The sequence below is a fragment of the Hyposmocoma kahamanoa genome, unplaced genomic scaffold (assembly GCF_003589595.1).
Source record: "Hyposmocoma kahamanoa isolate Upper Pololo Valley unplaced genomic scaffold, ASM358959v1 100021, whole genome shotgun sequence".
Classification (NCBI taxonomy): Eukaryota; Metazoa; Arthropoda; class Insecta; order Lepidoptera; family Cosmopterigidae; genus Hyposmocoma; species Hyposmocoma kahamanoa.
In genome coordinates this window covers 828,422-845,352 of record NW_020653200.1, presented here as the reverse complement: position 1 = coordinate 845,352, position 16,931 = coordinate 828,422, and the positions used below count along the sequence as shown (strand labels likewise).

The window sequence follows — 16,931 nt, the reverse complement described above, 5'->3', positions numbered from 1 at the left end:
TTAGTTAGTTAAATTATATCTCTTTCAGATACTATAACAATATATTTGATCAAGAAGTTTACAAGTTTTTCTTCAACAAAAATCAGTAAAAACGAACTATGTGAAAACGCGTATGCGAGGTTTTCACTCTAAGGCGACGAATTGTGTTTACTAAACAGGTTTTAATACAGCCAAATGATAAGAAATATCTGCGGTCTATAGTCACTAACCCTACAATGAAACAATACAAGGAATCACGATGATTCAATAGTTAGCGGTCTTCTTGGAAATAGCTACCATGAGCAGAAACCCTAGTCATATTCGACGGAGGTTAATTATAAAACTGAATCACATTTAGTTTAAACACCTGAGAAGGATTTTACGACGATCGTAAAATAGACGTATGGGCCGTGTGATCGTGAGCATGACCAAGGACGCGATAGTGAATTGTTAATTCGAACTGCAACAAGCCGGTAGGTAAAAACCCAATTGTCTCTAAATTCGACATAAAGTCACGTTCGGTTATCAACGGATCTCACTTATCTCTCTCTTATACTTATACTTAGAAATTGCATAACGTGATATATTCGTATACTTTCGTTATCGTCCATTTAAATATTCCCTTTATACTTTGTACTCATACGTATAAAGTATATAGGATTTTTTTAAATAATAATAACGCACACACTCAACATACTACACTACTACACTAGGGAACCCCTGTGTCGCGGGTGCGATGGCCATACACATAGACAACTACAAATTACACCCAAACTCACAATAAATGAAGGCCATACAAATATTTCTCCCGGCCCGGAAATTGAACCTGGGACTTCTGCATGGTAACCGTGCGACCACATTACCAGTACATTGATTAGTGTTTTTTTTAACTGGGACAGTATGGGGAAATCCGAATCCATAAGAGATACTAGGAAACTGTCTGGAGATACAAGGAAAATTGCCCAGCGGTTTAACGACGCGCTGCACCGATGCCCGATGGCAACTGTTGTTCTTATTTTATTCATATAAATTTTGAGCGGCAATTTTGAGCACACCTCACCTCCTAAAATGTAGGCTCACGTAGAAATACTTTACCTTAGGTGGTAAGGAGAATCAATCTCGCCATGTAGTATGTGCGGCGAACAAGTCGCTCATAAGACACAACAAATTCACACTGATGTTTACAATGTACTCAGTTACATCTGTCGCAGATAAACGGGACGTTATATACGTTTTAGTGGGTACATAAATATATAGTTATATTTATACGCGAATAAAACAGAAGTTCACATTTCAAAATAACTTGGCTTACGTGAATTGACGTCCTTGTGTGTCGCGTATTATTGAAGCATTTTGAATTGAACAGGTGGTTCAGTGTATACGTAATTTAAGATGCATGTACTGAAAATTGTTTTACGAATAACTATATGTATAGATATATAAACTGTTAACTCACACGATACACACTTTCTTTAAGATGTATACAGCTACGCATAAACTTAATTTATGTCAGCTCCTTAACAGCGTTTTTATTGTCCGCAGACTTGATTGAATACGACAAAATTTAATTAAATTTTTATAAGCCCAAAAAATTGTGATTATCCCGCTTCTAGGTGATTGTACTACCCAGGTTATTCATAACTCAGTTAATTTTTATTAAACGACTTCAAAAAATTAGGAGGTCTTCAATTCGCCTGTATTTTTTTTGTAAGTATGTTATACGATAACTATTAACTTTGTTAACCGATTTTGAGGATTCTTTATTTCTGTTGAAAAGAGAGTAGCTTAGTAGTGGTTCCATTTAAATTTGAGGAAAAGATTTCACCACTAATGCTCAGGCCACACAGAGGCGGCCGCGGAAGCGTTCCAGGTGCGGGATTATTTGTAATGTATTTGTTTGTTTGTAATGTGGCCAAAGCATAAGGGGCCTTTATTCGACACGAATTTTATCGCGCTCACGCGACTGTATACGTTAGCTGTCATGGCAAAGTACGCTCTGTTTATTAAGCATTTAATTAACTTAAATGATCGTCCCGAGCGCACGGGCGAGTCTGGCTGGTCTTTGGTCTACGCGGCGACCGCGCGGTTGTATTGTTCAGAGGAATTTAAATGTTGTTGCTTAATAAATAGAATTCTGATTCTGATGAAAGCGTGGTAACTGGGCGCTAAAGGTGGCAAACTAGGGGTTGAAGGACTTTTCACACAGGGCAGGTCGGTTTTTTAGTACTCTGTACTGAGATTAAGTTTATTATAATATACACGAATATCGACGGTAAAAATATTCCTAAAAATATAAAATTTAATGGTATTCCTTTAAGTTAAGATACTATGTTACTTATAAGGAATTCTTATAAATCCTTATAAATGAACCCTTTCTATTGTCATCAAAAAAATAAAGGATTTTATTTTCACATTTAAACAATTCGATTCCCAGATGAGCGACTTTTTAAAACCTTTACTTTTGAACAAAACGCCATGAAGCAAAATATCCTATTTACAACAGATGAAAGTACTTTCCCTCCGTGTCGCATCGCCGAGAGACATGTATAGGTAATAGAAGTCTATTACCTTATATATATAAATGTTTGTTTATATAATTGTCCCGTCGTATGCGTTCCATCATTACTCATCAGATTGCGATAAAATTATCATGACTTGTGTCAACACACGCAAGTTTCTGGAGTTTTAACCATTGTAAAATATCAGGCAGGCCAATTGTTTCAACAATGTGCCCACAGTTGAAAAGGCAGCTCTTCCGCAAGATGCACTTTCAAAACAAACAGTTTTTTTATCTTTCAGAGGCAGCAAAATTAGACGGCCACACAAACAATATGACTTTGATGACCTTATAGCGCGAACGCGATCAACTCCAACAATGATAATAGTGATGTTATAAATAATTATCCAAATCAATGTTCCAAATATAAAAAAGTACAAAAATAAATTGTTTTAGGAGTTGGGCCCACGTCGCGCTCGCTGAGCAACTCGGTAGTCAGCCTGGTTTAAACACAAAGCTTTGCCATTAGTTTGACTGCAATCAACCCAAAAGGGACCAACCCTGAAGTAGAAACACACACTTACCAACGCATCGTGTCTTGCGCAGGTCGACTGTACACATATTGGGGCCAGTGTCGGGCAGCGGCGCCGTGTAGTACGCCAGCACGCGCCGCACTAGCATCACCCACGCACCGCGCCACTCGCCCGTCACTCCTTCCTGTGTAATACAAAAGTTAATTCGATACATTAACTACTCGTACTTATCCGACAATTTACGTTTTATTCTTGTAATGTTGGTGTCAATTTAAGAAAATCATTATCCTAATCATCACGAACAAATTATGTCCCACTGGTGGGTACGGGTCTTATCTAAAGAGATAGTTTAGGCCCAGTGCGTCTTCGATGTGGCGGTTATATAACGTTACTTTCCTTCTCCCTTAGCGAGAAGTATCACTACAAAACATTCACAAAAGTGCGTAACTTTGAAATTATAGTCACAAGTACAAGCCGCCACAGGGATTCGAACCGAAAACATCACGAATGGGAGTAGAAAGTTTCCCAATAGGCTATCACCACTGATATAAGAAATCCAAGCCCAAATCTAACTAGTCAATTACTTATTACCAAGAAACAAAACTTTTATTCCCAAAAAAAAGATGAAGGAGTAGCGTTGCAGTCTAATTCAATAGTATGTATGTGTATGTAGACGAGACATAAAATTAAATTGGCGAGCAATACGTTGAAATTAGAACAACTAAAAATAAACGAACACTATAATAATAGTCGTGACGATGATGATCTCCTTCGTCGTAATCCCACCTTTGTGTCACCCTCTTTACTGGTTCTTGGCCACTTACTATTAAAATTTTCAATCGTTCTCGAATTCGCTTTTCCTTCACTATTCTTAGGTTCGTACCGTCGTCACTCCCATCAAAATTCTCAAAATAAAAGGAAGTGCTCATAAATCATAACCCTCATTTTATTGGATCGCGTGATTTACCGTTAAATCATTAGACATGTAGACCGTTTTGGAGGTGAGTATTGTCTGGAGTAGTCAAGTGGGGAGTATTTCATACTAATTGTATTTTTCTATATTATTTTATTGTTGCTGGTTTCCATTTCTAGTTCAAAAAAAAATACGTGGACCGATCCTTTCCTTTCCTTTCTTTTCCTTTCCTTAAGCTTAGCTTGTAAAGAATAATAATACCCACATTAAAAAAGTTTTAAAAATAGTAATGCGATAATGGACAGCACGCCGTGCATGTGGTGGCTTTGGCACCATTATTAAATTTAGAAAACGTTATATAATTTTTACGCGTACAGAAAGCAAAAGAGATTCTAATCTCTAAGTCTCGAAGTCAAGACGAATTTTATAGCAATAAATCTTCTAGTAAAAGACTTGACGCCCAGTGAAGCACCGTACTATTTCTGCCACCAAGCGAGCATTACTGAATTCTCGTTTTGAAAAGTAAAGACGTTGTAAAATTAAGGCACATGGGACTTGTCAACTTTACGTCTCAGTGTGACGGACTCAGTAACAGCCACCCTCGGGTCTTTGCGATTTAAAGCTCTGAATGGCACTGCAACTGTTAGCGCGCTTGCGGACTGCATTCGATTCGTATTCGTTCCGAATTCGACACTACACAAACCTACAAAACTCGGACCCACTTCGGATGTCGCTTGTGCTCCTAAGCCCGATTCGAATATCCCTTGTACACCTAGAGACAAAGTGACCCCTGTAACATTTCGGACCGTCAATTCTTGGACTCGGCATTGATACGAACCGGACATAAGTGTACATACGCTCTTATGGGTAGACGTGTCACTTACCAGCAGCCACACATACAACTTGTTCGTTCCGTCACTCAAGTGACGACACAATGTCATAAAAAAAAGAATCAATACTTAAATGTTTGTTTCCTAGTTTCATCCATTTATAGTTAAATTCTGAATCATTCTATGTAAATAACTTTTTTCGATCAAATAGGCAAGTTAATCCATTCGTGCTTTTTTATCGGTTTGTTTGTCTAGGAAATCAAACACGAGAATTCATCATGACCAGAAAAATTAACCGGTAAACCGAGATCGCCGTAGGAGACGAAACAATACATACACGTAAAGCTGCTAACTAACTGTAAAGAAACTTAAACAAATATACGTACATAACCGAACCAGGTCAGTAGGTTCAACGAATGGTACATAACAACGCTCTCTCAAACAGACAACCTCTGTCGCCCAGCGGTGCCGGTGCGACACGTGTGCGTTAAATGAAGAGTCCCGCGTTCGATTCACGACAGGACCAATTCGAAAACAAATTTTGCGACATTGATTCTGGACTAGGTAATAACAAATATAAATAAGTAAATATAGACAACATCACATCCGTTGCTCTGATCCCAAAGTAAGTAACTAAAGCACTTGTGTTATGGAAATCGGAAACAACGACATGGTACCACAAACACTCAGATCCGAGCCAGTACAAAAAAGTTAGTTTTGTAAATTGAGGCCGTCGGGAGGTCGTCGTCAGGTGGTCTGGCCTACCAGACCCTTTTTTTTTTCTTTTTTTTTTGACCTGACCCTAACTGGTATCACAGAAAATTTCTAAATTATGACCAGGTAATTGAAGTATTGTCCGGTATATTATTAACTCCAATCGTGTAACGAAACGAAAAACAACTATAACGACATATTACTACAATAATGGCATGCTAGGTTAGGATCATGCCATTTTCTTCAACTCGGCGCAATTGCACTAAAGCAAGCAGGGGCCTTACCATGAACTCGTATTACGATTCAGTTTAGGACCTAAAATCATCACATGGACATCAACTTTATTGTTTTTTTAGTACAAGCGCATTGCTGTAACCAGGTCCTCAATTCCACTAATTTTCTTGAAACCACTCGTCATTGTAATTCTTAATTAATTATGTTACAATTATGACAATATTGGTTGTTCTGCTAAAATGGTAGTTGAGTCTAAAAAAAAGTGTCAATGGAATAGTACTGGTGGCATTCATAACTCATCATGGAAGAATGGCATACGTAGAGTTACGTCAAACATGTTTATTGCTCTATTAGATACAAAAAAATACAACCTACGTCCTCTCCAATTCTTGTAACTCTGTCTACAATATGCATATAAAGCTTTAGGCCAATTTTATTCACCGGTAAAAGCGTTGTTGTCTTTCCAGTATAAAGAAGTACTGCATACGGTTGATATTTGAATGAAATTCCATAAAACATTCTTGTTTATATTAGAAAAACGACCTTATGTCCTTAACTTCAAAGGCATAAATACCTTAATTTTTCTTTTCATATTCATGACTATAGGATCATACCATCCATTTCAATGTTATTACATTTTCTAATCCCAATATTAAAAAAAACTCCCGGCGTTAAGTTAATAAAAATGCATATGTACGCGTCGCGTCGATGTGGTGTTTACACCACAGTATTAAAACATATTATCGTTGGTTTGTAATATTAATAACACGCACACACAACCCCGCACTAGGAAAAACCTGTACCGCGGGTGCCATGGATACACAGACAACCACAAATTACACCCAAACTCGCGAGAAAGTCCAGGTCATACAAATATTTCTCCCGGCAGTTTAGTTTAATTTTATGACAAATTATTAATTATTCTGGGATAAATATTAAAGAGAACAAAAGTTTAATCAGGCCTAGGCCTACCCACAGATTTAATTCTTTTTCGAGAGTTGCATTGACAGAAATCGTACTCAGAATTTTGCAAGCTAGCGGTTCCATTTTACGCTAGCCAATTCGACGAAGTGTCGTTATCGCCCGAACGAGGCAGCAGGAATTATCGCTAGTTCAGTGGATACATATATCGCTAGTTACTACAACATTACATTCTTCATACAATTAATTTCATTCATGATACGTACTACTAGAGTGATATTCTTTTTTTATGATAACAAGTGACGGGACGAACAAGTGGTGCGCCTGGTGGTAAGCGACACGCCTGTCCATAGCAATTTCAATGCCACTCAGAGCTTTAACTCGCAAAGATCTGACGGGCACAGCCACAGCGCCCGTCACCATGAGACATAAGTTGACAAGTCCCATACTGGATCGCAGTATTGCTCATATTACAGCGTAGTGCAGGTAAGGTGGCAATACTTCCCTGGACCAACTCTAATGCAACGGAAACTTCCCATATTATGAGTGATAGACATATTTTGTGATTACTTTGCAATGCTTAAATTATTTTCTTACACCATTTTGTTGTATTATGTTTATTTTTAGGAGTATGTTTGATTTCAAGGCGACAGAAGAAGAAAGAAAAAATTTATAACGACAAAATTTTAAATTTAGAAGCTTAAAAATTACATTATCTATGAATAAAGATTAAATATATAAATAACATTTAAAAATACGGTCGATGGGCGATAAAAAGAAAAATATTTGTAACATCGGCGTGAAAAAACGCGCATGGCGCAATATAAAGGCGGCAGGAAATCACGAGTGAATCATACAATAGACACCAGCTATAATCTCAATCAATGTAGTAACAAAATAGACCGAAGAATAAACATGTCGTGTGGACTTTCGTTTAGATGTGTTTCATACCACAAAGAGGACGAAATAAGTATTGCATGTATATTAACGTACAATCCGGAACAACCGCACGTCTATTTAGAGCAAAAAAGCATAACTAGCAGCGCGCACAATACGCTGAGACAAAACAAAAAATCTAGTACAACCTTTTGTTCAGTGTCACTCAACTTTCCAACATCGAAACTGCTTCGTTCTTTACGATATGTCAGTTTTAGAGATAGTAAAATGATTCCTTCCTAATTAGTTGTGGATATTCACAGTCATCATTCATCATTAGAATATAATTCGTTATCAGAAATACAATATACTTATTATCGTAGTCACAAAAATGTGTGTATATATGTACACATTGTGGCTTCACACTATTATTGAAACCACAATCATCATTTTTAATCTATATAATATATAAATTCACTGGTAGATGTGCGCACAGCAAAAACTACAATGTCCACTTAAGTACATCTTAAACCAGTGCTTGCAGTGCAAGAGACTCTTAGTACATTGTATTAAGGATGGCTTATCAATTTAGGCATAGATTTAAGACGGTACTTTAGTTTAGGGCAAGTGGACATAGTTCTAGAAACGCGAAAACTCGGGGGTATGCAACTTTTATTTGGTTTAGGCGTACTAATAAGGGATGTTTCGAAATTCAATCCCTAACAAAATTAAAAAAGATTAAAACATTGGTATGAAAAATCGTATTCCTTTAACTTACAAAGATCAAACTTAGTATAAATATATTCTATAATGTAAATGGTACAAGATTGACATGACATTTTTTCAAAACAACCCACAGGGGTGAAATGGGATATTTCAATTTGTATGGGAACTTTATACTACATGGTGCGATTTGCTTTATGGTTTGGACACTTTAAATACAAAATAAATATGTATTTCAGGGTTTATTAAAACAACTCCTGAAAAGGGGTAAGTTACACGGACGATGTCGCGGACAACAGCTAGTTGGAATATAAAAAATATATTATTTCATATACTTAACGATCCCAAACCAACGGCGAGCCACTGTCAAACCTAATATCACATGACGCCACCATCGCTAGTGCTTGTCATTGAGGTTATACTTTGAGATGTTAAACTTAGCCCTTCCAGGAACTAATCAGTAGGTATATCTGCTTTCGCCATAATTTTTTTTGTAATATCAAGTGACGGAACGAACAAGCGGCTGACGGTAAGCTACACGCCTGTCCATAACAGTTGCAGCGCCACTCTGAGGTTTAAATCGCAAAGATCTGAGGAGCACTACCACTGCGCCTGTCACCTTGAGACATAAATTTACAAGTCCATGTGCATGTAATTTCACCAGCACCCTTTAAAACCGGAACGCAGTAATGCTCACATAAATGCTTGGCGACAGAAATAGGTAAGGTGGCAATACTTCCCTGGACGAACTCTTTCACAACGAGCCCTACTGCTACTATCACCTCTCATCAAGTTTGAAATAGTCACTACGTAACTTAGAAGATGGATTTGGTGTTGATATTTTTCTGCGTAATGTGTTGATCCGTTATTTCCTCCTTTTCACTTTGATAGGGAAAGATAACACTCCTTTAATTTGACATAAAATTGCATTACATAAGAGGCATAGTTGTTAACAGATATTTAATATATATATGTGTGTATAGAGTTTCGTAGTGCAACAGCACCAGAGAAACTGCACCCCCTAGCGGCATAAGTAATAAATATTCATCGCAATAGTCAAGAAATCAACAGTTAGTAATTAAACAAATGTAATTAGCATATCTTTGGGGAAGGCCTATGTTCAGTAGAGGATGTCTTTCGGCTGAAATGATGATGATGACTTAGAATACGTAAATTGTGATTAAGCGACGCCTATGCCTATTCTATGCTATGCCTTATGCTATGCCTATTCGGTCTAGCCTTGAATAGCCCCAAATTGTACTTTTTGGGAAATACAGATAGAGCATTCCATTCCTTTGCCTTACGCATCAGAAAGGAGGAAGCAAAGCGCTAAGTGCGAATAGGTGGAATATCAACGACATAAGAATGGAGTGCTGCGGACCTTCTGATGGAGGGTGGAACTAAATTGAAAAGTTCATGCGCACACTCCCCGAAATGTATCCGATAGAAAACCGACAAGCAGGTAACTTTTCTGCGATTGTCGAGATTTTGTAGCTTCGACTCCACAAGAGAATTGTTGTTAGTAAGTATCTTTTCGCTGCACCGAGTCCAATGCAGCTAACTGGTATTGGGCAGAGCCGTCCCAAAGGTGAGAGCAGGACTCCATACACTATCGAACTTGTGCTTTATACAGATTTAAAGGCACATTATTATGTGCTAAGAACCAATGATATTTACATGAAGGATTAGTTACTTATTTATAATTTTACACATACAAAATTATGTACACTTGTAGGAAATGTCGCCTTTGATACCAATGGCTAATATGTAAAAAAACAAACTCAAACGGATACAGTAGCGACGATTACACTGGAGGTACTCGTATACAATGTTACTTAGCCCGTCTATTGTGATTCTAGCTTATCCCAATGACCTACATTTTGAAACGCATTCATGTCTGAATGCGATTCACAAGCACAATAGGATCTGCAGTTCGCTCCTCAAGGTATTGCAAATGACGAACGCGCAGCGGGACCTCGGTTTCATTGATGCAATCACTGTGTGTATTAATAGGTCAAATAGATTTTGATAAAAGCTTCTCGTGCCATGTCCTTATTAATCGCATCTAAAGAATGCGTTCAAAGTTTTCAAGTATTTTAAACCCTAATTGAAGTAAAAGGTTTTCTTTCCCGCTAAAATTGGTTTGATACTTTACGCCTGTCTTGCATTGACATAAGCTGAGGTAAAGGATCTTCACATGCAACGATTCGAATAGAGAAGTCGAAAGAAGAATACCGATACTTCTTTCGCCTTCTATTGCGATCAGTTCCATCTTTTTGAAAAATAATACTAATCTGACTAAATATACGCCGACTTCAACTTTCCTCCACCATTTTTCTATCAGTACATACAGTACATAATCTCATTATAATAAAATAATGCAATGTAGTGTACTCGTAGCACAACGCAATTGATTATCAGCATTAATTTTAATCTAGAACTTATCATGTGACAGATAGCGAGCTCCATATTGATTGTCGACGTATAAATGCCCGACAATTACGAACAGTTCCTTACTGTTCCCGATGAACACGAGAGCACTTGAGTTTGGTGAATAATGCCACACGCAACTTTTGATCATTACAATATTACTGTACACAACTTTTATCGTCAATCAATTTGTCGGTTAATGAAAACATCGTCAGGAAAACTGTACATGAAATATCGAACTTTTGAAGCTGTGTTCAAGCAGCGCAGTGGATTATTGGTTAATACCATCAACTAACTGTAACTACAAAACACGCTTGCGCTGAAATGGAACGTGTTAGAGTTATTAGGATTTGAAATTAAATTATTTTTCTGATCTAATTTGTGAATATCTCTTTTTTTTTTTAAAAAATCAACGTTTCGAATAGTTCATAGACCCAATGGTCACGGTTGTCAGCCGATACAAGAAAATAGTTTAATTTTTAAATGTGTAGCACTCGCAAAAACATTAGAACTCGATATTTGGATAGGATCTTATAATTATATTAATATTTGGATTATCACATGTGCAGTCAACACCGTGGCATATATAATCTCACATTGGCTGCCATTGCAAAGCGGCAATGTAACAGATGCTTTGATGGGAACGCAGAGGGCAAAGACCTAATAAATAAATATACACACGTTATCGTACCCAACATGTAATCTTTGATTGGTTTACGACGTTTCTTTGTCTTTTGCCATACCGTCACTTAATAATTTTATGAGGAGTATTTTGTTTGGTCTGTGAATATTACACATTGAGGCACACGTCACGCGTCATATACATATATGTACATAGTAAGACGTCATTATAACTAAATGTAAGGTAATTATTGTACGTACGAACTTTCCGAGGGAAAGGAAGAGATTTCACATTTCCAGAGGTATTTCAATGCTGATGAGTGTGTTCCATGTTAATAAATTCGTACTTCCAAAATGTAAATAATAAATTTCGATTGTTTTATTGGACCCATTTGTACACTGTTCCGGTTGCTTTTTCTCATTGATGTTTTTAGAAATAGTAGCAGTACAGTGAGGAAACAATTTCTACTGAATAGAGAAGTCGAGTATTCGAATCCATGTGTGTGAATGTTTAATAGATAATAGGAACCAGAAGAGATAAAATATCGCAATTAAAATTGCATGTATTGGGCCAGCATGATAAGACAATGTCCTAAAGTATCTTCTTAGGTATATGTATATGTGTCACTGCCGACAGGTAACTGCCGCATATGAGTTTTTGTCGTAGTACGCAAGACGTACGACCTAGGTCAGCTTTCAAAAGTGAACATTCTCCACCCAATCGACGGATTTTATATCGTTTTTTATACAACGTTTATTATATCGTTTATAAATTTAGCACACTGACAAAACGAGTAACAGCTCAAAAGACAAATCGAAAATACGATGCTCTGGTAAATCTCTATGGTGTAGTATTTACACAATAGGGAGCGTATAGATAAAGTTGACCACCTTTGAGATCAATGCATATAAGATAGATTAATGTATGCATACGCTCAAAATATTCAAGGTGTGTTTTTCAATTCATGTTCACCACTATGACATATGGTTATTGCATTTTCTAAACGGCACGTAGCTTTGGCCAATTTGGTTACTTTAACCGTCCAGATGATATTGAGGCTGATTGTACAACGCTTGTTGACCGACAATATTACGCCATTTGGCTTCTAATCCATCGAAGTAAAGATTAAATGTACAAGTACCTTACTGAATAATGTTTTTAAAATCAGGCAGTCGGCCTGTCGGTATGCAGTCGTGCAAATGCTATGCGTCAAGGTTATCGACGGCCAGTTCAGGACGAGATGCAAAGGCGCGGGGTGCGGAGGGATGTGTTTTATAACAAATTAAGGACAAGCCTAGCGATTTCAATAGATTCGTTGTTAATAGCTAGTATTATGCTATGTATAGTATATAAGTCATACGAGCTGCATTCTTAGGGCAAGTGCAAAATAATAATTGGAATGCAGCGATTGCCGATTGCTTGCAAACCTTCCCGACTGCTATATGGCTGCTATACACGACTACGGACTTAGCCGTCGAAATATCGATAAAAACGGATCAAACATAACAATAATAATAATAACGCACTCACTCATTGCACCGTTCTAGGGAAACCCTGTATCGCGGGTGCCATGGATACACACATAGACAATCATAAATTACACCTTAACTCAGGAGAGAAATAACTGTAGGCCATACAAATATTTCTCCCGACTCAGGAAACGAACCTCTCATCTGCATGGCAGACCAGGACGGTAATCGTTCGTCCACCGAGGCAGTTAAACAGACGAACGTTGGTAATAACCAAGTGTCTGCGACAGGCAGACTTTAGCGAAAACTTAAGACACTAACACAATGTGTAAATAGTAGAAGAACCAACACATTTTAATAATATACATTACGAGATTTTAAACTATTTGATTAAACTCGATAACACGAGCCTCCAGGTCTCTTCCTTTTTAGTTAATGATTAAAGAAAGGAACGACTTCAACAATGTCGATGTAGCTGTGCGAGACTAGAGCAAGATTGTGTAGGATGACACAAACTACGATGAAACAAAGGAAATGAATCGCATTCCGATTTGTAATCATTTATAAATTAACGCAAACAACTTCTAGCGATTAATAGCTTAAAATACAGCCACAGTTCATGCTGATAGAAGACAAAATAGGCTGTTAACACAACACACCCTAAACATAGATATACACCATAGTGCAATTACTTGATTTCGGTCCGTAAACGTATATAGTTAAAGCCAGCCAACAGGCTGAGAAAAGAAAAACATAATAGTAATAATGTGTCAAACGACCATAAATTGGTCCTACCGTGAATCGAACCCTTGACCACCACATCTAGCGGTCATAGTACAAACCGTTAGGCCACCAAGGTTGTCAAATATCACACGTGTTTACCTGTTTTCGCTAAGTCGACTACCGGATGTATATATATCGACAAATTTAAAGGTTTTAAATGTTATTCTTGTTAGTTAGTTGTCTTGTAATTGCTATTTGTGGTTGCTAGTACGTATTGAACCGAAAACAATAATAATATGTTCTTATGAAGCCGAGAAAAGTTTGACAACAATCAAGTTATTTCAAAGGTAAACATGCCCCGGTGGCGAACGACAGCGACGGCGCGTAAATGCCTCTACGAGCGTAGGGTTGTTACATTATTATTTTAGTTGTATCTACAGGATGTAAACATAATTGGTGAAGATGTTCATCACAAAAATGAAGGCATTCATCACAGTATTCTCGTGTTATTCTCTGTTAAATGCAGTGAGTATTGCAATGAGTACATTTTGATATTTTATACCAACATTGCGGATTGTTATCTTGATTATGAAGTATGATTATGAAATGGAAACAAAATGCTGAACAATTCTGGCACTCTCGTTCAAACTACCACAAACAAAACAATAAACACGTGTACTATTTGATATCATTTTTTAAACACCGAGTGACCACTTCAATAATATTTAATGACGCGTGAGACGACACGCGCTTTGCAACGAGAGTACACCGTGAGATGACGCGAATGTGTGCGTCCGGACACGGCGTGTGGCGGGCGGGCGTGCACACATACAAGACACGCTGCTACGTTTGCATGAAGTTACCATATTTCTCCTATTATACTACGCATGGTGACGACTTCGTACGGCACTAACGTAAACCAACAGCATTCTACAGCATACTACTATAAAAATTAACTAATTACAGAATAACAACACTTCGAAGGGCACCTGCTCCATCCTCTTTTTGCTAAGGATATAATCCATGCACGGCTTCGGACGCGTCTGGGTCGCAACAGACGAGCCTCTACCTATGGTGCGTTGGCGCGAATTCGTGCGAGGTGGAATCGGTAAAATCACAGATCGTGAGAGTTCGCCTTCCGAATACTGGGATACTAATTTCAATAATAGAATTCACGATCGCAATTATTTAATTACCGTCATCTCTATTTATAAAGAAAACACAAAATGGTTGTTCAAGTTTTCAACTCCGTCAACACAGCTCAACTGCATTCCGTTATTTGTTAAATATTTTTAAAAGATTAAATAAGGCTAAAATGCAGTAAAAACAAAAGTATAAAATTGCTAAAATGAGCTTATCCGCTAGCCTAATTTCGTAACATATACATTTTTGGTCTGACCGTGATTATGGCCCGTGCAACATAGCCGGCACGTCGTCGGGATAATGGGTATGTGTGCATTTGCATGTACCTATTAAACTAATCTCGCGTTTATTCCCGTTTTGAAGTGCTAAATTTCTATCTGTCTATCGTACATGTCTAACTAGTAACTATTGAACACTCGTACAATAAGGGACTCAAGGAATTGGCTTGAGCTGGTTTGATAAAAGTTTTATGTCCTTGCAATAAGAGCGAAAAAGACGTGCGTTTCGCGTAGGCGGTCCGAGCGGAAGGCTTAATGCGATTCGTGTCGATGAGTGTCTCTTTGTCATTATTCGCCATATTTGAGTATATTGCGAATTGAGGAACTGTGTTTCGGTGTCTTTTTCTTCTTTCTTTTTAATACGTGACAGGCAGACGACTCCACTCCACGTGATATTAAATGGAATGTGGAATGCAAACATGAAGTGCTGATACAATCAACGCCTAGCCACCCTCCACGCCAACAAAACGCATCTATACGCCGTGTTTGAAAAACCTAATATCATTATTAGGTTTCTTATATTGGTGCATTATTATAACGCGTCTCCAATACAAGAAAATTATTCAATGCAATTGTATTGTCTTTTGTTTACATTACAAGTAACAACACTCAAGCCAGAAGTAACCAATCACAAACCCTTAGTCATTTGTTACCTAGTGGTTCAATTGTTTTTAATAAGCCTGTACCTACAGTCGCAGAGCAGGACCTCCTCGTTCTGGCATTATTCCCGTAGCATAATTTCCTTGGCAACTAGGGTCAAATAGTCAACCGAAATGACGTACCCAGAGAAAACCTCAAAGAAAATATCAAATATGGCAATTCTCAAAATACACAAACAAGTTACAGGATAAAGCATAAATAATACAAGGAAGGTTAATGAGAACACAAACAATAGAATGTATATACACGGTCAAGTTACAGAGCTATAATATCAGTATATACTAATAGATTTCCTACCCGTTTTCAGAATAATCTCACGGTCCGTGAGAAGTCCGTGGTATTACCTCTATTTGCCAAGTTTTGTTGAAATCGGTTACCGGAAAGTGCACGAAACCGGACCAATCCCCCAGTTTGCCACCCTTAGAGGTGGAATATTTTCTTCAAATTTAAATAGGACCAATACTGAGATCCCCTCTTCTCAACAAAAACAGAATCATCGAAATCGGTTCACAAGTTATCGCGTAACACACGTACAAAAAAAATACAGTCGAATAGAAAACCTCCTCCTTTTTTAAAGGCGGTTAAAAATAAAATGTATTTTCATCATCATATTTCAGCTAGCGGACATTACTCAACAATGTTTCTGTAGGTATGTATTTTAATGTTTACTAATCATAACGAGTTCTTAGTTGGAAATGTAACCACTTTATCGGCTCTAACTTCACGAATATTTATTTTTTCGAACAAACCAACGTTTCGGGCTCTACATGCCCTGTAGATACGGCTGACTAAGATGGTATTAGTCATCAAACAGTTATGTTTAATATTAATACAAAGCATTACGTTTCAAAATGGATAAACACAAATATATGCGATTTATATTTAAAAATAGTTTCATTTCCAATGTTTACTAATCAATGAAGGTTAAGATACTAAGTGGTACAACGCATTCATACTTTAGTTATCGTCATCAACATTCAACACTTCCCATTGCCCAATACCCTGTGATAACATAATAGACACTCAATTGTCCACTTACCAATGGAGTTAACTTTAACTCATTTACACCAGAGATAAACTAACCGGAAGTCAACTAGACTAAACCATGGCTACATTGATGAATCGTACTATAAAAATATTTAGCCTGTCATGTATGCGACGTCAAAATCCAGATGCCTGTTTGAAAATGTAATATCAGACATATGAAGTCAAAACTTATAGCAAGAAGAAAAACATTTTCTTGTCAAGAAACTTAATTCAATGACAAAGATTTTCCTATAGTACTTGGAATGCCTAAAGATGTCCGACTCATATCGCGACAGAGCCCTTTACCGCTAGCCCTTTATCTTCGTCCACTGCTGGGTATGGGCCATATAGTCAATTACA

The 16,931-nt window shown here is 37.4% G+C and overlaps 1 protein-coding gene across 1 annotated transcript in view; it reads right to left on the bottom strand.

Moving 5' to 3' along the window:
- LOC113230952 (arf-GAP with Rho-GAP domain, ANK repeat and PH domain-containing protein 2) overlaps nucleotides 1-16,931 on the bottom strand; it is a 32,837-nt gene that overhangs the window by 13,235 nt on the left and 2,671 nt on the right. The window contains exon 3 of the mRNA XM_026465102.1: nucleotides 3,061-3,193. Within this exon, the coding sequence (XP_026320887.1) occupies nucleotides 3,061-3,193 (133 nt within the window). The remainder of the gene's footprint in view (nucleotides 1-3,060; nucleotides 3,194-16,931) is intronic.